General features: G+C 42.3%; 1 protein-coding gene across 1 annotated transcript; it reads left to right on the plus strand.

Annotated features, from left to right (window-relative positions):
- Window positions 1–20,281: 20,281 nt before the first annotated feature.
- LOC138944000 (uncharacterized) lies at window positions 20,282–25,505 on the plus strand. The gene is made up of 3 exons (XM_070314893.1): window positions 20,282–20,576; window positions 21,057–23,443; window positions 23,547–25,505. Exons 1-3 carry the CDS (start codon window positions 20,282–20,284, stop codon window positions 25,503–25,505), a joined length of 4,641 nt encoding a protein of 1,546 aa, XP_070170994.1.
- Window positions 25,506–25,679: the final 174 nt, after the last annotated feature.

Below are 25,679 nucleotides of genomic sequence, written 5' to 3' on the forward strand. Positions count from 1 at the left end.
CAGGGCCCAGACCGCCGGTCTACACGCTTGCAGACGACGCAGAGACCCCTTCTCGCTTAGAGACGCGCCCACGGGGAACCACGGGGAGGCCTGTCCATTGTATCCCGACCCGGATACACGCCCTGACCCTGTTATGGGCGGAAGTTGAGGAAGGAAACTGGATAGGGATAAGATGGGGGTGAAGGAAATGACTTGGAAGCCATTGGATAAGGGTTTCTGGGAAACTTATCTACCTGCCTATATTTCCTTCTAATTTAAAATTACGCGACGCGAAGATCATTCGAGAATGCGGCATATCCGAGAAGATTACGGGGCCGCCCTCTCATAACTGAAGACTCCGACTTTTTCAGCTGAATGACCTTTACCCTACACCTTTTTCTCTAACGTTTTACGATTCGAATCCCTTTAGCCAAAGGGACTCGCAGCAAAAACCAGCGAGTGCCGCGTAGGCCTCTGAGCTCGACACTAAGAAGTGCGCCGTCTCCGGCCATCGCCATTCGCTTTGCGGAACCATATCGCGTAGAGCCTCTCTCTGCGCATCGAAGAGTGGACAGTCCAACAAGAAGTGTTGCACCGTGTCTGTTCCACTCCCACATATGCACGCGTCACTGTCCACGAGATTGAGCGATTTGAGGCGTGCTCGGAAATCTCCGTGTCCAGTGAGGACCTGCGTGCTCCAATGATTTGTTTCCAGGGACGGTGTAGCCAGTCTACGGCGTACGTCCCCGAAAAAGGCGAACGTGGTACGACCCTTGCTGGAAGAAGCCCATTTGGTCTGCCACATGTTCGTCGCTTCTTCCCTAATTTCAGCGAAAGCGTTATTTTTCCCTATTTCGGCGGAGATTTCTATATTCCCGATCTTGGCGTTTTTCCCTATTCTGATTTGATAACGCGCGATATTTTCTTTTAATAATATGTCGACTGGCATTGCTCCCGCGACGACACAAAGCGATTCCCACGATGCCGTGCGATATGCGCCGGTAGTCGAAATGAGGACCCGGCGCTGCAAGGCTTTTAAAATCCTAACGTCACTCTCCGTACACAGGTCTGCCCACCCCGCGGCCGCATAAGCCACCGTCGGTGCGAACACTCCCCGGTAAATTGCGGATAGTGCCCTAAATCTTAGGCCCCAGTTGGCTCTCGCTAACGCACCTAGCTTTTGGAAGAGTATCCCGACTTTGTTTTTCAAATATTGACAATGCGTTCTAACTTTAAGGAATTTATCTATATAAACGCCAAGATATTTGACGGTCTGTTTAAACCCTATCTTCGTGTTTTTGATTTTTATTATAGGTGGCCTACTTTCGAGAGTCGCGATCTTTTTATTGTTTCTACGCTTCCTATCCGGACGTGCTCCTCCCCGTCTGCCTATATGGTTTCTATTTATCGCGGCGCTTTTTAATATTATAGCTTCAGTCTTGCGTTCGGAGATCTGAAGCTTCGCGGACTCGCACCAATTTACGATCGCGTTGACCACCCGTTGGCCTTCAGATTCGATTTCGTTTCGCGAATCCCCGTTTATAACGACAACGAGATCATCCGCGTACGCGGCAAACCGATTTTCGACCAAGCCTTCTAGGAGCCGCAGAAGGCCGTCGAACATGAGGTTCCACAAGTCGGACCGAGGACGAACCTTGTGGGCACCCCCTCGCGGCCCGCTTGGACACCTCTGTAGCACCGAACGCGATTTTTACTGTCCGATTTTCGAAATAACTCCGGAGGACTTCGAAGACGTTCCGCGGGCAATTCCGTTCTTTTAAACTAGCTAGTACAAGAGGCCACCAGACGTTGTCAAAAGCCCCGGAGATGTCGAAGAGAAGCGCGACGGCGTACCTCTTTTCAGAGGCAGAAACCATACGCCGCAACTCCACAACAGCATCCTCCGTCGACCTTCCGGGCATGAAACCGAACTGTCGATCGGAGACCCTACCCGGTGCCAGTGACGCGTCCATGAGGCGGGTTTTGAGAAGTTTCTCGAAAAGTTTTCCTACTACGGAGAGGAGACAGATAGGTCTATAGGATTTCGGATCCTTCTCGTCCTTGTCCTCACCCTTCAGAAGGACTCGAAGCGAGCCCTCCTTCCAGATTGAGGGAAAGACGCCCCACTGAAGGCATCCGTTAAATAATCTAAGAAACTGACCGGGAATTATCCTACAAGCGGCTTTCAAAACCGCAACCTCAATAAGGTCCATTCCTGGAGCCTTATTATTTTTAAAAGTTTTCACCGCTACAGCCATTTCTGCCGCCGTGAAGAATGAGGCGTCGACCGTGTCGGGGGAAACCTTCGAAGCGAGACGAATTTCACGTTGTTCGAACGTGTCATCCTGTTCCCGGTCATCCGGAGTGTGCACGTCTAGGAGGTAGCCGGCGGTCTCCTCTAAAGTCTTCGTGGAATATTCGCCACACCGGAGTGTGCTGAGCACCCCCTCAACTTGGAGTTTTCTCGCCTGGAGTTTATAAACGAATCCCCAGGGCTCCGAGTTACCGTGCGATGTGACAAACTTCCGCCAGCTCGCAAGCTTCGCCTTCCTCACCCCTCTGCCGTATTTCCGCAAAGAAGAGCGGTATTCCAACTTCAGAGAAAGGTAAGTGGGCTTGTCCCGCCCTCTCTGGAGTGCACGCCTCTTTCTGTATACTCCCTTTTTGAGTATAGTTAATTCGACCGTCCACCACGGGTTGGACTTCCTAAATCGTCTTTTTCTTGGCATCGACGCGGAACAGGCTTCGGTGAGTACCGCTGCCAACGTCTCCGCCATCTCATCTACTCTATTCGCAGAACAGACATCGAGGACCTCCAGTCTCGATCTTGAAAGATCAGTCAAGCTCTCGGAGAACCGCTCCCAATCAGCCCGACGAGTGTCAAACCTCATGTTCGCGGCACCCCGATCTCCACCTGACCCCTTTGGCACCCTCAATCTGATGTCGACTGCGTTGTGGTCGCTGGTCGTCCAGTCGGGCCTCACCTTCCAATCATTGATGAATTTGTTCATGGAGGACGACGTCAAGGTTACATCGATGAAAGACGAACCTCTTGCCGTCCAAAAGGTGGGTCCCTGTCCGACATCATTCACCACGTTTACTCCATATGCTCGGATGAGGTCTTCAAATTTCGCACCTCTTTCGTCTGTCTCTTGGAGACCCCAGAGTGACGACCGAGCATTGGCGTCTACTGCCACTAACAATCTCTTCCCCCTCAGCGAATGAAGCACCACTTCGAGGTGTCTGAGGTATTTTTCTATCTCGTCGCTGTACTGGAAGTAGCACGATGCGACGTAGAAAGAAAAATTGGGAGCCTGCACTTCCACACAGACGCAATGTGTCGTGCTAAGCTGCGAGACAAACACCATTTGGAATTGAGGGTTACAGACTGCCACTGCAGCCCAGGGGCGTTCTGAGCATACAGCAGCTACCCTCATATTCTTCCCTAAGCCAACGAAGGTGTGGCTCTTGCCATGCTTCTTGACGTGCAACTCCTGCAATAACAGGACGTCAAGTCGCTTTTCGGCGACAAGCTGACGCACCTCATCCGTAACTACAGCTGAACGCCTCATGTTCAGCTGCAGTATCCTCACTCCCGTGGACGCAAATGAGGAAAAGGGGACGCTACTTGCCGGAGCTTGTTGCTGCGGCTGCGAAGAGGAACCCGGATCACATACACTATGGGGTTCTAATTGGGAAACATTCGCGTATCTAATCTTATTTTCTACCGCGGGGTTTATCGCGGGACTATTCGCGGAACTAATCGCGGGTCTAATCGCGGATACTAATTTTGTGCTAGATTCCCTATTCCTAATTTCTTCTTCCCGGTCGATGATTGCCGGTGAAGACCTTATTAAGCTGTTCCTACTATCGCATCGCGTTAACAAAACTCGAACGGCGCGAAGGCCGCAACCTTGGGGCTGTGCGCAAAGTCGTTTTACGTCGCGGAATCGCTCGGGCACAGCTTGGTGAGGCGCTCTCGAGGAAGCGGAGGCTGTCTCCAAGCGCGCGCACGAGCGTACTCGCGACTCGACGACAGGCACGTCCCTTGCCTCCCTAATAGCAGCCGCACCTGGCGGGAAGCGATCTGCCAGGCGGGCACTCCTCCTCACCAAAATTTTTAAAAAATTATTCATCATTTTTGTTCCCACGAGTACGGTGGAAAAGAAGTCGAGCAGCGCAGAGCCACCATTACGCCGCCAAGCCTAAATACAACGGGGGGACAGCAGGTACCCCGAGGTGGTGGACCGCTATTTTTCGTCTTCGCGGCCATTCAGACCATCGGCACGATCCTTGACCTTAGCCTTAAGACGGGCGCCATTAGGAGGAAACGCCTACCTATCTATCTATTTCTAATGCGTCGATTTTCCTACCACAACGGACGAGTTGGAAACAAACGACCGGGCGATAATAATGAAAAACGACAAAGGATGGAAGCCTGAAAAGAGAAAAGTATTAGTAACCCCCGGTTCCGTCGCCGCTAGGTCTGAGACCTCAGAAGCGCAGGGCCCGGTAGGTGAGTACAACAGCCCCTGTCTCTCTCCACTGTACCGAGGCACAACAGAGACAAACGGATGGGGATGGGCTGCCGGGAGATTGGATGAAGAAAGGATAGGAAAGCCGAGTACGGGAACGTGACCTTAGCCACTGCAGGCTCCCCACTTCTTAAAAGTGCGTTGCCCACAAGGCCACAGACACGTTCCACCAACGCTTCTAGGTGCGCTCGCTACATAAGAGCCATTTGGTCAATCTGACACCGACTCGTAGCTATGCTGTATTAAGGGATTGGTAAAAGCGACAGAGTAGACAGATCAATGAAAGTGTTAGTAATGAAGTTGTTAGTGAGAGTTGTTAATTGGAGTGGAGTAAAGAAAGAAAGAATAGGGGGAGAAAGAGGAGATAGAAAAACAGAACGTGTGTGTGTGTGTGTTGCTACGTAAGAGCCATTTGGTCAGCAATGCTGACACCGACTCGTAGCGATACATGCTGTTTAAGGAAATAGAGGAAAGGAATAAAGAAGGAAGAAAAAGAGAGAAAGAAAAGGGAGAGAGAGAGAATGTAAGTGTGTGAGAGAGTGTATGTGTGTGTGTGTTGCTACATTAGAGCCATTCGGCCAGCAATGCTGGCACCGACTCGTAGCGTTGCATGCTGTTTTATGCAAGTAAATGAGAAAAGAGTATAGAGATAGAAAAGCGATAGCAAAAGAGATAGTACGAAAAGGAGTGAAAAAGGGGTTGAGGTGAGAGCTTTTAGCTCAGGAGGGAAAGAGAGTAGAGGGACGAAAAAGAGAAAGAAGAGTGATGAGTGTTAGTAGTGTTAGTAAGTATTGTTAAAGTGGGGTGATAAAGAGAGAGAGAGAGAGGGGTGGCTTTCCTAAAGGTATGGGGAGACCTGAAAAGAAAAGAAAAGATTAGTAACCACCGGTTCCGTCGCCGCTGGGCCAAAGACCTCAGAAGCGCAGGGCCCGGTGGGCGAGTATTGCCAACCCCTGTTCCTCTCTACTGCACCGAAGAACAATAGAGACGAACGGATGGAGATGGGCTGCCGGGAAGTGCGGAAGGTGTGTGAGAGGGAAGACAGGAAGGACGCTGTCACTTGAGAGCCATTCGATTAGCATCAGATTTCAACCACGACAATCCCGGACCCCGAGATCGGCTCAGAACATCACCCGCGCGGGCCGGGATCTGGTGGATCAATCCGGATCACCAGCACCGGCGCAAGGATCAGTAGAGAGCGTCACCCGGACGTCCATCAGAGGGTCATAGTATCACTGATGCCGGCTCATGACTGTGCGGAAAAGGGGGGAAAACTTCGCTGTGACATCACTCAGCCGACACCTACCGAATCTTACTTTCCAAAGTAGGTGGCGTTTTCAGGAGTACCACGAGAAGGTGGATGCACAACTTGAACGCGAGAGGCTAGAGGTCCTAACTAGAGGACTGATATCGCTACGCAATTTCGCATCGCATAGCGATTCGCATCACGTTCCAACCCCGACTCTCAGACCCCGAGATCGACTCAGAACATCACCCGCGCGGGCCGGGATCCAACGGACCAATGGATCACCAGCACCGGCGCAAGGGTCAGTAAAGAGCGTCACCCGGACGTCCTTAGGAGAGCCACGGTAACTCCTCGATCATACAGGACAGGTCAGGATCCAGTTCCCCATCAACCACGTCCTCTCCACGAATTTCATCGGGGGATCCGGTGATATGGACTCTACATTTTTCCTGCTGTTCGCCGTCATAGGACTTTTGACTAATCAAAAAAGGTCTGAGCGAGTCTAGTTCCAAACGCCGGTCCACCAATTCCGATTGCAGGATGTGTATTTGATCCCTCTGACTATTCATCTTGGCCCAGAGATGTCTACAGACACGTTCTAATGTGGCTCTTTTTAGAAAGAGCTCCCTGGTATAGTCAGTGATACCTCCCACCACAAGTCGAACTCTCTTCCTACAATTCAAAGGTAGTTTGTCTTCTAGAGCCGTTATCTCCTTCAAAGCTTTAACAATTCCCTCCTCAGGGTTCCAGTCTTCCGCAGGTAAATTCTTCAACGCTGATCCGTTGTTATTCTTCGTTAGTTCCTGATCATCAACCAAAGAACCACCTAACGCTGTTTTATACGGCCCTGCGCATGATGACGACGGGAGAGGGTCAGGGACCAAAACCCTTCTTCCGCCGAAACCTGGGGATTCCGATTTCCCCTGGTCATTACGTCATTATCGTCCAACTTACTATTCATAATTTATTTTAAGTACTTAATCTAGGTAGTTAGCTAACCAAATCTTTCAGTTTAGTTTAGTTTATAATTCTGGGACTTACAAATTTCCCCAGGTTTTAGATGAAAATCCCCAGTTCTAGGAGATGACTCCATTCGTTTTCCCGAGTCCGCATGTAACCTTGAATGAGTTTACGATCTATATATTACAAGGCCCTCTCAACTGCTAGTGACTGTGACTTCCCCTAGTGTAGCCCGCCGCCATAGTCACTTTCCCATCTACTAAAATTTTACCCGTGGCGCACGAGGATCAGCCGTAAACTTCGAGGTGTCCGATCTATTATAAGCGTTAAAAGTCAAGTGGAATTAATTGAAAGTTTGTGAAATTAGAGTTTGACCTCTCAGCACGGACACCAATACGGTCACAGCACTAATCCGGGAATTCTTGGTGGAATGCCATCTTACTCGAGTGCTATCATAACCCTGTTTAACTACAAGATTCAGTTTAACCTATAACGTGTATCTAACAGTAATCTTCTTTTCCAGGTATCGCCTTTTAGGCTTATCAGGATTGCATTTAAAACTAGTTTTGAGCATTAAAGCACAATCAGATCTTTTACGTACCGTTAGCTATAGAGGTCGGCGGCACCCCAGCATCCCTCGATGTGTCCTCAGCAATGATTTAGGATTCAGGGTTCAGGGTTCGTGGCGGGTTTGTACTTTATTTACATTAAACACCTCATTTCAACCATTGACACTCTTGCATGATGCTCGGATAAACCGTATTCTTTGGTAACACAGTATTAGCTATATATATATATATGCTTCCATATCATAATATTACGCCACTCTACTCATATCTATCACTACAGTAACCACAAATGAATGCACCCCGCATCAAGTGTGAATGTATGCATAGCCTCCACATGTCGAAGACAGCCCACAATACACAATGTAGTCATGGAGAGACAATGCGTTAAGTACATAGTCGCGCATTCGTACAATTATCATTCAAACACGCACTCATCGGTCCCATTTACAGGATCATCGCGTCTCTGCACCGATTCTCAGCAGCATCACCACTACAGACCGCATTCCATCGTCTAGCTATATATCTCCGAGGTTATCTAGCACCATGCATCCTTATCTCAGTGAGTATGCAATTCATATGTATCAGTGCGCATCTATTAGTAAACCAATAATTGTTTTGTTTTTCTTTTATACATTAATAGGTTAGATCTTTTGACGCAGCTAAATTGATTAGATGTTTAACTCTTGCTCAACCTCGTGTCATCGCAGGTTTGAATTCATATTTGTAAGTCTGTCCAGTGATTAATCACAGTACAATATCAAATCTCAATACATAACTCCAGGAGTTCAACTTTAGTTTACCGATAATGCCTCATCATAAATGATAGATTATTTATTTCCTATTACTAATACTTAACAATTACTTTAACTTTAAAAGTTTCAGCTAATATCTTCCATCTCCATTTACAATTCCAGTCAGAAATAAGCACAGATCAATCAACCCATGGTAGCAAAGACACACCTTTCAATTGCGAAGCATCGAGAAGCTGTCAGTATCCGCCTTCGTACTTTAGGGAGACAAGCAACCTTCCGCAACCCAGACTATGGACAACGCACATCCCAAATTAAATCAGATTTGAAATTGAGTTTAAATTTAAAGTGCCGGTTCCATGTCCTCACGTATTCAAGGATATTTCTCTTAGCACATATACACCTTATACAAATTATCCTATCAAATTCAATGTAAATGTAAATAGAACGCAAACGAAATAAGCATGATTTAGTTTCTTAGCGTATCTCCGTGTACATATATAAAAGTTGAGTTACAACTCTTCCACTTAGTAGACTCACGTCATGCATGAAGAACACAAGATGCTCAACAATTAATTCAATGCAATACCGTTATTGCATATTCAATCTTGAGTTCATCGTAAATACTTAACTTTTAATTTACCGATAATTCCTCCTTATTAATATATGTCCCCCTATTCGATAGATTTCGTAATTATTAATAACTAATAATTAATAACTTGTAACGATGCATCCCTCCACCGATACCCGGCCGTCAATCCGCCGGAAGTCCGCCGCCCGACAAACACCGGTCGGGCATAATGCGGAGGCGCCGAGCGCCCATTTTTAAAAGCTTAAGAAACGTTCCAAGTTGTAACCGCCGTTAAGCCGCGTGTTTACCCGGAACCGTCGCCGCGCTCGGGTAACCGTACCGACCGTTCCCGAAACCGCCCGAGTCGGGCGCGGCGGTTCAACATTAAATAATATGCCTTAAACATTAAGGCATATTACGCACGCGCACCCGCTGGAAAAGCGGTATAAATAGGGCACGTTTCACAGCTCCAGATCAGATCTTCCATAACCACCAGAGTCAGTAAGACGCCTGGAAATCCGCTACAATCCTATCAACGCTTAAGGAGAGAGAAAACAGGGTTGGGAGTACCCAGCCTTCGCCGAGAGTTTGCGGCATCTCCAAGAGCGATCCTTCCGACCGTTTACGAAAAGAGGAAAACGGGGTTGGGCGTACTCAACCTCCGCCGAGAGTTCTTGACGCCTCACACAATCCGTCCACTTAAATGCAACGGCGATCAACCAGTGGTAGGGAGTTCCTGCCATTGACGGATGTTCCCGTCGGCCGTTGCACTCCTGAATTCCACGGGAAAGACCATCCCGGACGAAACGACAACGCACTATCCGCGAACCGGCAATAATTCCGCGACCGCCATTTACGCAATCGGACTCGCCATTAATACGGTGCGCTAAGTCCCGCTCAGGGGGATGATCTAATCCTGCCGCGACATCGATCGACGCAACCGAATCGATACAGGCGCGTCTAAGGACCGCCCACCGGCCCGATCGAAATTATCGCCCGATAGTTAGCGGCCTCTGCCAAAATCACGATCCGCTCGCGTAATCGATATTATCTCGAACCGCCGAAATCGCGCTCCGCGCCGCGCATACGTGCATGTAAGTCGTATGCACCGCGACCGACACGACTGCACCGCTGACCGATTCCGCATCTCACACATACACGAGTGCATCTTGCCGCACACACATCGTCATTCGCACCACATACATACTTTCGATACATTGTACATCATACTTAGATATTATACGTTCGCGCACGCACTCGCTCGCCTATCGTCTCACTCGCACACAACTACACACGCCGCACGCATACATCGTTTATACACACACACTCACTCTGTATACATACACACTTACACACAATCAATTATATTTTATCTCTCATTACGTGTGTTCGCCTCTCGATACCCCTTTCACGAGCCCCGGATCCCGACCGAGTTATCCGCAACTGCCTCGCGAAAGCGGTTTATTACAAACTATTCAGTGAATTTACAGCTAAAGCTTCCTTTATTTACAGGTGTCAAAATATCATTCTCAACTCCGATGTGTGCAACTACACCTCGCGCGAGTTGCATCATCTCATTGACAATGCACATTTGCAGGACACCTTTATGAATCATGATCAATTATATATCCAAGCATTTTGTATGTTGGTAATTTACTATTTCAAAGAAGACTGAGCTTGCAATATCAGTTCTTATCAAAGTTGATTATGCACCACTACCTTACTCGTAGTGTCGTAATGTTACCCGTATATTCGCTTCCTACACAGTTATGCAATATCTCGGTGTATACATTTAGGGTATATATCTAATTATGTTAACGCGTAGCATGCAATGAATGAATTTCAGTATAAGTAAACATATTGTTTCTCATTACAGGTTATCAGTCCCCACTGTGTAATTACATCCCAGCGCAAATACATTTTATGTATATTTTCTAACAGAATTATACCGATAATCAATCAAAATTACCAGAATACAGACATAAAAACACAAAAACAATTTGAAAACAGTTTGCTTCCTCTGCATGTCTCCATATACATATAAAGGGAGCCGAATTACAACTCTCCGTCTTGACAGGCACTCACTTTATGCGAGGACATACAGAGCAATTAACCGCAACCAGCAAGATACCACCAATAAAAAGAGATTCTCGATCAGTTCTGCAATATTCGTTCCACTTTATACAGATATCCAAGATCAAACTTGGTTATTTATTCCATTAATTTAGACAATTTGAACAATTTAAATATTGTAAGCTCCATGAAATTTTAGGCATTATAATGTCACCACAAATGATAAACCCTGCATTACATATTAGATTTTAGAGTCTGTTGCAGGTGTTTCTCTACTCCTCTACAAGCACTTGCCACCATCGATCCAACTAACATACAAATTTATCATATATATTGTTCGCCATGTGTCGCCAGTTCCAGAAATCATTTAGGATTAAAATCACTGGGATCCAGTGACACAAGAAAATGTTCCATTGACACATATAATAACATCTAGTCAGTGAGCCTCCATCACATTTCCCCCTTCCAACAGAGCCATAGGCGTTCCAGGTGATAATCCAATTATATAATATTCCTCCTGTTTATACATTCACATATCTCGTATCACATCAAGTCTTACATGGAGTCTTAGAATTCTCATCCTTAATTACCTACAGAATAAAATCTCATTAAAGTCCAGTACGCAATCCAGTACATAATAATAGACTATTAACAGCTTGTGGTATAACTAATGTATCCGTTACAATTACAACACTCTCAAGTCCATTGTAAGACTTACAAGACAATCAACGTAAATGTCAATAACACATTTAGTGCCGGAATTCTCAGATCAATATTCAATAACTATAATATCTGGTTAAAAGATACTTTATCAGATCATTAAGGGGATCCAATATTACCGACAGAACGCGAATATTCTTTATTTTGCAAAATCTTTTTGTTGATTATAGATATCAACAAATCCTTTTCCACAATTAAGGTACACATAATAACGGAGTGCGGAGTTTAACATTTCATATGAAAAATTAAAAAAAATGAGAAAATTACAGTTTTATTATCGGCTTCTGCGTCAACATTTACTTAATATAACAAATGTGTAATCTACACGTGCCTAATCAGTAAACTCCGCACTCGGCATTTCATCAAAGAGTATAAGTGAACTTAGAGAAGTGAGTTTAGAAGCTTTATAAAAAAGATTTTGCAAAATAAAATTTTCGTGCATATGTGTGTGTGCGAGATGAAGGCTCAAGAGTAAAACAGAGCAGTAGATTAGTTGCGTGATGTCGCGATAGACGGAGCTGTAATCTTACACGACAAGGACAAACATAATCGTACTACCTTTGTCTCTTTTATGCGTGGAGAGTAATATACATGTACGCACTAACATATTGCAGTATCTTTTCTCTCTCGATCATACGCTCTGTCTCTTTCTAATCGCTCGCTCGCTATGTACGTATCGCTTAGCTTCATGCTCCTCGCATATTCACTTACGCGTTCACTCGCGCTTCTCTCTCTCTCTCTCTCTCTCTCTCTCTTTCTTTCTGCTCGTTCATTATTGTATATTGTATTCTTTTATTGCCATTATTATATTCTTTTATTTGCTTAATTTTTATTCTTTCTATTCTCATGTCCCTACATGAAAATAAATAAATTTATTTATTTATGTTTATTTGATACATCATAAATGAGATACACAAGTTATTTTCTTTTTCTATTTAACTATAGTTAAATACAACACATGTACATACAAAAATACACATAATTAAATACTTTTTCTATTTATGACATACACAATATCTCATTTATGTTGTATAAAATAAAGACGAATAAATTAATGTATTATTATGTAAGAAGACGAGAATATAGAAAAAATAAAAGTCGAAGGAATAAAAGAATATAATAATGGGGATGAAAGAATACAATAAAGAACGAGGAGCAAGCGAGATGACAAACATCAAACAGTTCCGAAGTCTCGTTCGCGAGGCTCTCTTTAACTATAATATCTCGGGTTACATATCGTTCATAAAATTTCTGTTTTTCGTATTTTATCGATATCAAAATAATTTTAATAGATTAATGAGATTCTTGCGATTAAAATAATAAAACATGACATAAATTGGATAATTTTTAATCAGTTATGTTATTAAAATTATGATTACTTATTTCATTTAAAATAATCGGATTTATATCGTATTTGGTATCATTTTAATCGCAAAAATGTAATTAATCCATTACAATTTGTTCAAGAAAGTAAGCGTTTTATAAATTATATTATTAATTTTGTTTCTCGAACGTTCTAAAGCGAGACGTTACGTGCGAAGCCTTGTTTTCATTCCGTTTTTGCGGTTTCTTCGTATCGTTCGATTCTGACAAACACCTCGTTGTCGATAGCCGATTGGCTCTCGGAATCGAACGATCGAAATTCCTCCTTTTTTGTAGTACCCGTATCAACTAGGACTATTGTACGTGGATCGCAGAGAAGGTTTTTCGTTAAGACACTTCGTCGCAAGCCTTCACCGGGAGCACACCGAAAGTCTAACGCTCGTATAGTTTTAGTTAAAACGATAATTCGCGTGTCCGATTATATCTTGCTGTCGCGTGCGATTACCTAAGACGGTCCGGGAGTTGGTGTCGAAAGGAATAAACACTTTTCAACCAACTAAACCCGACAAATCATTTACGTCCTATCTCTCCGATCGGCGAAACAAATAAATTCTGTTAATGTGGACGTGTAATTCGAAGGCGCGGCTACATTAAATGGTCCTTCGAGCCGGATTTTGGAAAAACAGATAGTGATTCGGTAATCAGTTCGCGGAGTGCGAGTGAGAACGCTGACACGCTAAGGTAACAGCACTTATAAAAACTATCGCGAGACGGAGACGGTGCGCGATATCAAAACATCTATCCGCATTCCGCTGCCGTAAATAACAACGCGAGTGCGTTGAAAGGACTTCCGGGAAAATAAAGTGCGCGAAGTCAACTTTGCATCCCTTTGCATTATTAAAGTTGTGCTCTTAAGCACAACGTATCATTATTATTTGCGCCCTGCGTAATCCGCAGTGCCGCGCAAATCTCGCGCTTCTTAGCGCTTTGCACAGCTTAAGGGGATCCAACAGTGACGAGCGAACTCCGACGGGTTAGCGCCCTCATCTAAGCGTAACTAAAATTATCGATAATACCGACCGAAATTATCGATAATATCAATAATTTTAGTTCCGCTGTTACCGATAATATTTCTGCATGTTTTATGCATATTTGAAAGAGAATTGTGTTCAATATGATGAAATCGGACAACATCGTGTATTTCTACTGCTCTATTGCCTCGCACGCATATTTGAGCGTATCTAAGCGTATAGATAACAGTATAACATAGACACGTGTCTGCCTTTATTGCATATTTGAACACAATTGCACACATTCCCAGTCAGCCAGGTCTGTTCTAACAGATATTGCCAAGTGCTTGCTACAAATTATTGTCAGCAAAAAGGCTACAAATTTGGTACAAGAGTTGTTATTACCGATTAAGCTGGCAGATTGCCGGCAAGAATCAAGCAAAGCTTGCTAACATAACTACACAGCAAATTGGCGGCAGAAACCGAGCAAAGCTTGCTGACATGACTGACATCAGATTGTCGGCAAAAACTGAGCAAGATCTAGAGTGCGCAATCTGATGGCAAATTGGCAGCAAATACCGAACAAAATCTGCAGCTTATTACAAAGTATTATAAAATAGTTCAGTCGCTTATCGCTATGCGGCGCGTTATTCATTATCTATACCCGTATTCAAATTCTTGTCATGAGTGTATATAAAGCCTACAAAATGCTAATAATATTATAATATATATATTTCTATCAGTTCAATTTTTGACATAATTCTTATACAGGAAATTCAGATATTGAATTGATTTTTGGCAAATCGGACAGATAATTGTTCGATTTTCACTTATTCAAACAATTTCTGTCCAAAAAGATCTTTAATTTTATAAATTAAGTTATTTGAATTTACCTATATGTTTTAACATATTAATATATGATTTTATATAATGTCTAATTATCTAATGGTCATTTTATGACCAAAACTTATCATCATTTTGTTACTTAGGGTTAAGGCTTTAAATCTATTTAAATATATACTTTTATATGAATGGCCAAAAGCTGCAGAATTTGTTCGGTTTTTGCTGACAATCTGCTATCAGATTGTCTTGCGCAGATTTTGCTCGATTTTTGCCATCAATTTGACATCAAATCATGTCAAGTTTTGCTCGGTTTTTGCCGTCAATTTGCTGTCAGGTTATGTCAACAAGCTTTGTCACCAAAACACAAGCTTAATGCGGACACAGATGACACTGGATTTGTTACCAAGTTTTGAGCGAATTTGATGCCAATTTGGCAACAATTTGTTATCAAATTGCTTACTGGGTTACTTATATGGACTTATATATATATATGTGCGTGTGTGTGTGCCTTCCATATATCTTTCCAAGAGGAATAATATTTGGCCATGTATGTGTGTGTGTGTGCATGTATTGTTATATATATATATATATATATATATATATGTGTGTGTGTGTGTGTGTGTGTGTGTGTGTGTGTGTGTGCCTTTTATATATATATATATATATATATATATATATACACATACATACATACATACAATAGCACAATACATATATATATGTATTATAATATATAATAACGGTTATATTGCTAATCTTATATAACTATTAAATCGCATCCGATTCAAAATATTGTAAAGCAACCAGCACACGTAAATTGCCTCTGGAATACTTTTTACAATAACCAGCACACGTAAATCGCCTCTGGAATATTTTTTACAATACCCAGCACACGTAAATCGCCTCTGGGATATTTTTTACAATAACCAGCACACGTAAATCGCCTCTGGGATATTTTTTACAATAACCAGCACACGTAAATCGCCTCTGGGATATTTTTTACAATACCCAGCACACGTAAATCGCCTCTGGGATATTTTTTACAATAATCAGCACACGTAAATCGCCTCTGGGATATTTTTTACAATAACCAGCACACGTAAATCGCCTCTGGGATATTTTTTACAATACCCAGCACACGTAAATCGCCTCTGGGATATTTTTTACAATAACCAGCACACGTAAATCGCCTCTGGGATATTTTTTACAATACCCAGCACACGTAAGTCGCCTCTGGGATATTTTTTACAATAACCATCACACGTAAATCGCCTCTGGGATATTTTTTACAATACCCAGCACACGTAAATCGCCTCTGGGATATTTTTTACAATAACCAGCACACGTAAATCGCCTCTGGGATATATTTTTAACCAGAACGCTCATGCAAACCGCATCTGGTATGAAATATTTACAACCAATTCACGAAAAGATCGCTTCTGGGATCAAATATTTCGGCAATATTTAGAGCGCACATGCAAACCGCATTTAGTATGAAATATTTACAACCAGTTCACGAAAAGATCGCTTCTGGGATCAAATATTTCGGCAATATTTAGAGCGCACATGCAAACCGCATCTGGTATGAAATATTTACAACCAGTTCACGAAAAGATCGCTTCTGGGATCAAATATTTCGGCAATATTTAGAGCGCACATGCAAACCGCATCTGGTATGAAATATTTACAACCAGTTCACGAAAAAATCGCATATAGATAATATATAACACACATAGTATGCTCGGATCAGAAAGAGACGGACAGAGAAGAATGGGCAAAGAGAAAGAGGATATGAGTGTAAGTGAGCAAGTGTCTATACAAGTGCCAAAAGTAAGAAAAAAAAGGAAATAGTTGGATCTTTCTCCGTAGCAATACTTTATGCTCACTATTTAGCGACTGATGTGAATTATTAATCGATATATCGTTGTACAGCCATTCTCTCGCTTACTCATTCCTATTCTCTCTCTCTCTCTCTCTTTCTTTTTTTTGCCCATGTCTGTCTATTTCTTAATAACAAAAATACTATATGAGTACTAAATACTATGTGCATCATATACATATAATGTGTATGTTCATGTATTGTAGTAATTCTAAATTCTATTTAAAGATTAATTTTATGTTACAATTTTTTTATACAAAGGTCTTTATGTTGTTTTCTATTTAGGAATTGCTTTAAAGATATAATCAAAAAATAAAAAAAAACTTGAAATATTACATTTTTATATAATATTACATTATCATACTTATATTTTTGTGTAAACTGCACGGAAAAAAAATTCAATTATATCTAGCGACATATTAGTATATACTATACATTAAAACAATTCCTTCTAGAATTATGGTATATAAATATACTAACCTTTTGACTCTTATTCTTTTTAAAGAAAGTCTGCGGGCAAAGCGAGGCAAGCGTTTCTCATTACATTTTCGCCCTATTATATGAACACACTATGACTACATAAACACAACACTCGTTTTTTAAATTCGACGCGTTATAACGCGTTATAACGGTTGAGCACATTTTTGCGGTTATCTCTCGTTACGCGTATGTACACAACACGCGCGACTGAGACTGAGACTGAGTACTGCCGCGCACTGATATTATCGCATGTGCCTGGCTGTGTGCGTGTGAATAGTACAGTCGCCTTATTCCCCGATACGTACATACATACTTAGATACATGCATGCTACAAATATCGCGTAATAATAAAAACAAATGCGCATCTTTATAAACGAATATTCTGTAACCGAATAAAAAATTATTTTCATATTGATTGAAATTAATTCGATACATAAAAACATTATTTATTAATATTTTACGACATGTCATGTTAATCACAATAATGTAATTAATGCATTTAAATTATTTTCGGATATATAAAATGCGAAATACAGACATTTGATTTTCTATAGTAACATGACATATATATACAGGGTGTCCGGCGTCAACCGCATCACCGGTCATGTGCAGGTAGAGCAGGTGAAACCGAGAAGAAAAGTCCTATACCAATTTTTTATATAATACTTAATAAAAGAGTTATTATTGAGTAAAGTCTGGCCAATCAGCGCCAATCTTTAGCCGGGCGCATGTCGGTGAACCGCGCGCTTGATAGTGTACGCCGCTGCACACTTCACAGCGCGCGGCTCACTGACGTGCGCCCGGCTAAAGGTCGGCGCTGATTGGCCAGACTTTACTCAATAATAACTCTTTTATTAAGTGTTATAGAAAAAAAAAGGTAAAGGACTTTTCTTCTCGATTTCATCTGCTCTACCTGCACACGACCGGTGATGCGATTGACGCCGGACACCCTGTATATATATATAAATTTTATAATAATTTATATATATTAATCTAACGTGAAAGATTATAGATAAAGGGAGCCTCACGAGCGAGACTTCGGAACTCTTCGATATTTGTCGTCTCGCTTGCTCCTTCATTCTTTCTCGCTATTGCTTTTGTCGACTCTCCAGCATCGCGCGGGGATCTTTCCTTATATAAACATCTTATAAAATAAAAACTGAAACTTTCATATTGTAGTTTATTAGTATAAAAATAATTATAATGGATTAATGAGATTTTTGCGATTAAAATAACACCAAATATGACATAAATCGGATAATTTTAAATGAAATAAGTAATCATAATTTTAATAACATAATTGATTAAAAATAATCCGATTTATGTCATGTTTCGTGTCATTTTAATCGCAAGAATCTCATTAATCCATTATAATTATTTTTATACAGATGAAATGGAAAATACAAGTTTCACTTTTTATTTAGAAGATGTTTATATTTTGTAGATAAGGAAAGATCCCCGACGCTGAAGAGTCGACAAAAGCGAGAGCGAGAAAGAATGAAGGAGTAAGTGAGATGACAAACATGGAAGAGTTCCGAAGCCTCGCTCGCGTGACTCCTTTTATCTGTAATCTTTCACGTATATATGTCATCTTATTATAGAAAATAAAACTTTTGTATTTCGCATTTTATATATCTGAAAATAATTGTAATGGATTAATTACATTTTTGCGATTAAAATGACACCAAATACGATATAAATCCGATTATTTTAAATGAAATAAGTAATCATAATTTTAATAACATAATTGATTAAAAATTATCCAATTTATGTCATGTTTAGTATTATTTTAATCGTAAGAATCTCATTAATCTATTAGAATTATTTTGATATCGATAAAATACGAAAAACAGAAATTTTACGAACGATATGTAACCCGAGATATTATAGTTAAAGAGAGCCTCGCGAACGAAACTTCGGAACTCTTTGATGTTTGTCATCTCGCTTGCTCCTCGTTCTTTATTGTATTCTTTCATCCCCATTATTATATTCTTTTATTTCTTCGACTTTTATTCTTTCTATATTCTCGTCTTCCTACATAATAATACATTAATTTATTCGTCTTTATTTTATACAACATAAATGAGATATTGTGTATGTCATAAATAGAAAAAGTATTTAATTATGTGTATTTTTGTATGTACATGTGTTGTATTTAACTATAGTTAAATAGAAAAAGAAAATAATTTGTGTATCTCATTTATGATGTATCAAATAAACATAAATAAATAAATTTATTTATTTTCATGTAGGGAGACGAGAATAGAAAGAATAAAAATTGAGCAAATAAAAGAATATAATAATGAGAATAAAAGAATACAATATACAATAATGAACGAGCAGAAGGAAAGAGAGAGAGAGAGAGAGAGAGAGAGAAGCGCGAGTGAACGCGTAAGTGAATATGCGAGGAGCATGAAGCTAAGCGATACGTAGTCCATAGCGAGCGAGCGATTAGAAAGAGACAGAGCGTATCAAGTGTATGATCGAGAGAAAAAAGATACTGCAATAATGTTAGTGCGTACATGTATATTACTCTACACGCATGAAAGAGACAAAGGTAGTACGATGATGTCTGTCCTTGTCGTGTAAAATTACAGCTCCGTCTATCGCGACATCACGCAACTAATCTACTGCTCTGTTTTACTCTTGAGCCTCCATCTCGCACACACACATATGCACCAAAATTTTATTTTGCAAAATCTTTTTTATAAAGCTTCTAAACTCACTTCTCTAAGTTCACTTATACTCTTTGATAAAATGCCGAGTGCGGAGTTTACTGATTAGGCACGTGTAGATTACACATTTGTTATATTAAGTAAATGTTGACGCAGAAGCCGATAATAAAACTGTAATTTTCTCATTTTTTTTAATTTTTCATATGAAATGTTAAACTCCGCACTCCGTTATTATGTGTACCTTAATTGTGGAAAAGGATTTGTTGATATCTATAATCAACAAAAAGATTTTGCAAAATAAAGAATATTCGCGTTCTGTCGGTAATATTGGATCCCCTTAAGTGCAATCTTTGTGCTCTTTAGCACTCCGCACCTCAAAGTGCGTCCTGCGTAATCCGCAGTGCCGCGCAAATCTCGCGCTTCTTAGCGCTTTGCACAGCTTAAGTGCAATCTTTGTGCTCTTTAGCACTCCGCACCTCAGAGTGCGACCTGCGTAATCCGCAGTTACACATAGTTGTCGCACGCTTTAGCGCGCCGCACTGTTAAGTGAAAATTATCGTGCGTCTTCGCACATACGCGTGCGACGGACCAGTCGTCACGCTTCAGCATCTCTACAACCACCAGGTGGTGAATTGTTGCTGAAAGGCTTCATCTTATCTGCCTACCGTCATGACGGACTCGCTGCAGGGCCTCCTCATCGAGCAATCTATTACAATAAGCTCGATGAAGCGAGTGTTCCCCAACTTTAAGAAAATGGGCAAGGCCAACGTCACGCAATACAAGGCGAAGAGTCGACTGGACGCCTTGGAGACATTATGGGAAAGGTGTCAACGTCTCAACGTCCAGCTTCAGCAAATAGCAACGGCCGACGAACAGCGTACAGTCCAATACTTCACCGAGGAGGAATTCTTTACGGCCGAGGACGTCTACCACGAAGCGGCGGACTACCTCGCAGACGTGATAGGTAAATTCTCTCGGTGCGACCCGACTGCGGCATCATCGGTAAGCGACATTTCTTCTCGCGAATTGTCTGGTGCGGTTTCATTGCAATTACCACGAATCCCGTTGCCGAAATTTTCCGGCAATTTCGCGGAATGGGAAAACTTCCGCGGCATATTCGAATCGCTCGTCGCCTCGAAAGAATCGCTGTCGAATACGCAGAAATTACATTATTTAAAAGCCAGTGTCACGGGCGAAGCCGCTGTATTAATTAATCATGTTAAAATTGCAGACACAAATTACGATGGTGCGTGGAAATTACTTATCGAAGAGTACGATAATCAAAACGCGATTATTCATGCGCATATTCATGCTTTCGCTGATTTGCCTATTATGAAAACGGAATCCGCTGTCGAACTCAAAGGTTTACGCGATACCGTTGCCGCGTCATTAGCCGCGTTAACAAATTTAGGCAGACCTGTTGAAAAATGGGATGACTTATTAGTCTATATTGTTTCGCAAAAATTTAGTCCACGCACACGTAATGAGTGGAATCTGCAACGCGGTAAATCAACCGCATCTCCGACGTATGAAGAGATTCGAGATTTTATGACGCTGCGAATTCGAGGACTAACCGATCATTCTAAGTTAAATGCCGATACTTCGTCTCATAAAAATAAAGGCTCTAATCGGGCCTCGGTGAATAACGTAGCCACCGAAAAATGTTTGAATTGTTCCGGCAATCATAATTTGATGTTATGCGACGAGTTTAAGCGTAAATCCGTCGAACAGAGAACTCAGTTTCTCAAATCGCACAAATGTTGCTTTAATTGTTTAAAGGTCGGCCATTTCCCGACCTCTTGCAAGAGTAAGAAACGCTGTAATTTGTGCCAACGAGCACATCATACGCTCTTGCATCGTGACTCGACTATACCAGTACAGAAGATTAGTGAAAATTCTGTTTCTGAAAACAAAACGCTTAACGCTCAACCGAGCGGCTCAGCCGCCCCTGAGATAAAGAACGAGACCGCCGTCGCTTCCGTTCAAACGATTCATTCGCCGCTGAAAAATCCGCCGAACGTGTTACTAGCCACCGCATGGGTAATACTTCGTACCATCGAAGGACGTAAATTTAAAGTTCGTGCGTTGTTAGATCAAGGCTCGGCTGTTAGCTTTATCTCGGAATCGTTGTGTCAAACTATGCGCACGAAACGTTCTCGCGCGAGCCTCCACGTACAGTGTTTCGGCGAACGATATAGTGGCGTAGCGAAATCTCAGGTGTCTCTTACTCTCGAGTCTTGTAATGGGCGAGGTTCCTCAATCTTTTCTTTGACTGCTTTCGTATATCAAAAAATTACGTCATACGCTGGCTCAAGGACTAAAACCGTAGATTATTGGCCGCATTTACGGAAATTATCTCTCGCGGATCCGGATCCGTTTAGCAATCATCCGATCCATCTGCTTATCGGATCAGATTTATATGGATCGTTATTAAAGCAAAAGGTAAAACATGGTCCGACCGGAACTCCGACGGCCCAGCTTACTGCTTTAGGATGGATATTATCCGGTCCTACCGGCACTTCTAATTCTATTACCGGTTCCGCGACTTCATTAAATTGCGTAACAATTCCTTCGCTCGATTCTCTCCTTCAAAAATTTTGGGAGATCGAGGAAATTTCTTCCGAACTTCAGCTGTCGGAAGAAGATAAAAAATGCGAACAACATTTTATCGAAACACATCAGCGTGCCGAAGACGGCCGCTATATAATACGGTTACCATTTAAAACCAACCCTCCGCTCGATATAGGATCTTCGCGCGAAACTGCCGCGCTTCTTTATTCGAAATTAGAACAACGCCTACGAAAAAATCCGGATCTCGCGAAACCCTATCATTCTTTCTTAAATGAATATAAATCTATGGGTCATATGGAATCTGTCTCCGACGAAAATCCGACGCTTAACCAAGCGGTGTATATACCACATCATCCGGTACTACGCGAGTCTAGCAGCACGACGAAACTACGCGTAGTATTTAACGCGTCGTGCAAAACGAGCAATGGTTCTACATTAAATAATCATTTAATGACCGGGCCTAAATTACAACGCGATTTGTCCTCAATTATCCTTCGTTGGCGTCAGTTTCGTTATGTGTACACCGCCGATATCGAAAAGATGTTTCGACAGATCCGCGTTCATCGAGACGATGTCGATTTTTTACGGATCTTTTGGCGATCTAATATTAATTCTCCGATACAATCTTATCGATTGCTTACAGTTACATACGGTACTGCTCCAGCTCCGTATTTAGCCATGCGCGTTATCAATCAATTAGCTATCGACGAAGGTCATTCTTTTCCAAAAGCACAAACAATAGTACAAGATTTTATTTACGTCGACGACGTTCTATTTGGCGCCGATGAAGTTCCGTCGCTAAAGGAAAGTCGCGATCAGCTTACGAAATTGATGGCGCGAGGCGGTTTTCATTTACGCAAATGGGCTGCCAATTCTATAGAATTATTAACAGACATTCCTCCGGGAGAGCATGAACTCGCTATCGCTCGTACATTCGTGCTCGGACTTGAGTGGATAGCACGAGAAGATTCGTTTCGTTTTCAAATCGAGTCACCTTTGGTCAATATGAATACGAAACGTTTGATACTATCATTTATCGAAATTCTTCGATCCACTGGGATGGGTTTCTTCGGTAATAATCACCGCGAAAATTATGATTCAAGAACTGTGGCTAAGAAAACTCGATTGGGATTCTCCTATCGCGGCGGACTTGTTAGAGCCCTGGAAAAAATATTGTGCGGAATTCATAAATTTAAAAGAAATTCGCATTCCGCGATGGACTGGAATGCATCCGGAAAATTTGGCTATCGAGTTGCACGGGTTCGCCGACGCGTCTAATCGCGCGTACACCGCTGTCGTTTATTTAAGAATTCTCCGATCGCTCAGCGAGTTTTCAGTAGTCTTAATAATCGCAAAATCAAAGGTAGCGCCGATTAAAACGATTAGCGTGCCGCGTCTAGAATTAAATGCCATAGTCTTATTAACTCGATTGCTAGAATTCGCGCAAAAATCGTTAAATTTGCAGCATATTCCGATGTACGGATGGACAGATTCTTCGGTCGCGCTCGCATGGTTACGAGGCCATCCATCAAGCTGGACTACTTATGTGGCGAATCGTGTATCGGAAGTACAAACTCGGCTGCCGTCGATTAAATGGAATCACGTCCCATCTAAAGAAAATCAAGCGGATTGCGCGTCGCGAGGTTTGTCACCCGCTGAACTCCGCGATTTCGAACTTTGGTGGGCCGGCCCTGCCTGGTTGCGTTCCCCTTCTACCGCGTGGCCGATCCATGATAAATTAAAAGATCAACTTGAGACCGATCGTCAGATAATCGAAACCGAAACGCGAAATACGATCGTTTGTCATGCCCAACATATTCTGGAGTGGCAATTACCGAACGAAGTCTCTACATGGAAGAAGTTAATTCGAGTCATGGCACGCGTGCAACGTTTTATTAATAATCTAAAATGTCGCGCGACCGATACGAACGTGAATACGACGTGCTTGTCCGCTGCCGAACTCAAAGAAGCTTCCTTGTTTTGGCTCCGTTACGTGCAACAACGTCATTTTCCATCCGAAATTCAAGCATTAAACGATAAAAGTTTACTGCCAAGATCCAGTTCTTTGTTATCGCTTTATCCCTTTCTCGGGAAAGATAAATTAATTCGCCTTGGCGGGCGGATTGACCATTCGTCACTCAGTTATGATGAACGGCACCCTATAATTTTACCGAAACATCGGATTTCGGATTTATTAATCGCTCAAGCTCATAAAGCCTCTCTTCATGGAGGCACTCAATTAATGTTAAGAATTTTACGCCAAAATTATTGGATAATTTCAGCGCGCACCAGTGTAAAATCTCTTATACGTAATTGTGTAAAGTGCGTACGCGAACGCGCACGTACCTCGCAACAGCTGATGGGGAATCTCCCCCAGCCCCGCGTCACGCCTTCGGCTCCGTTCTCGCACACAGGCGTCGATTACGCCGGGCCGATGAATATTATTCCGTCAGTCGGCCGCGGTCAACGATCCAAAAAATATTATGTTGCCGTTTTTATTTGTCTCTCGACAAAGGCTGTCCATTTAGAATACGTAGATGATTACGCTACTAACGGTTTTCTCTCCGCCTTTCGGAGATTTGCAAGCCGTCGCGGTCTTCCATCCGACATGTACAGTGATAACGGCACTAATTTTCAAGGCGCGGACCGCGAATTAAACACTACCTTTCAGCGACTTGTCGCCGACCCTCAAATACAAGACGCTATCGCTAATGATAACATAAAATGGCATTTTATACCTCCCTCTGCTCCGCATTTCGGCGGACTTTGGGAAGCCGGTGTCAAAGGATTAAAGTTTCATTTGAAACGAGCGATTGGTTCCCGAACATTATCGCAGATCGAGTTCGCTACGCTGCTGTGTCAAATCGAGGCTTGCCTAAATTCCCGCCCGATTTCCGCGTTACATGATGATCCGAATGACTTTTCCGCGTTAACTCCGGGTCATTTTTTAGTCGGTCGCCCGTTAGTAAGCCCGCCTGAAGAATCTGTTTTAGATATCGATTCGAATCGGCTGTCTCGATGGCAGCAAGTGCGAGCGATTTTAGAGCAGATCTGGCGTTCTTGGTCTTCTGATTATTTGCATACATTGCAACAAAGGCGTAAATGGCGAGAAAACAAACCGGAGCTCAAAATTAACGAGCTGGTATTGTTGAAAAATAATTTGGCACCTCCTTCGAAATGGGAACTTGCCCGAATATTAGACGTACATCCGGGATCGGATGGGCATGTCCGAGTAGTTACATTGCGTACTGCCAAAACCACTCTAAAGCGACCAATAACGCAGATCTGTCAGCTACCGATATCAAGTGACACTGGCTCTTAAATTAATTTGCGTTTTCTTTATGCGTTAATAATTAAGTTTGACTTTAATTATCGTCACGCTCTGTATATGTACATATATCTATTCTAAGAACGCCTATGTAAATAACCCTATGCTAAGATTTACTGATTAAGTTAACTCATGTATCTCGATTGAATCACCAACGATCTTTATCGG

The sequence above is a fragment of the Polyergus mexicanus genome, unplaced genomic scaffold (assembly GCF_030449975.1).
Source record: "Polyergus mexicanus isolate NDT 795.1 unplaced genomic scaffold, iyPolMexi1.0 SCAF_70, whole genome shotgun sequence".
NCBI lineage: Eukaryota > Metazoa > Arthropoda > Insecta > Hymenoptera > Formicidae > Polyergus > Polyergus mexicanus.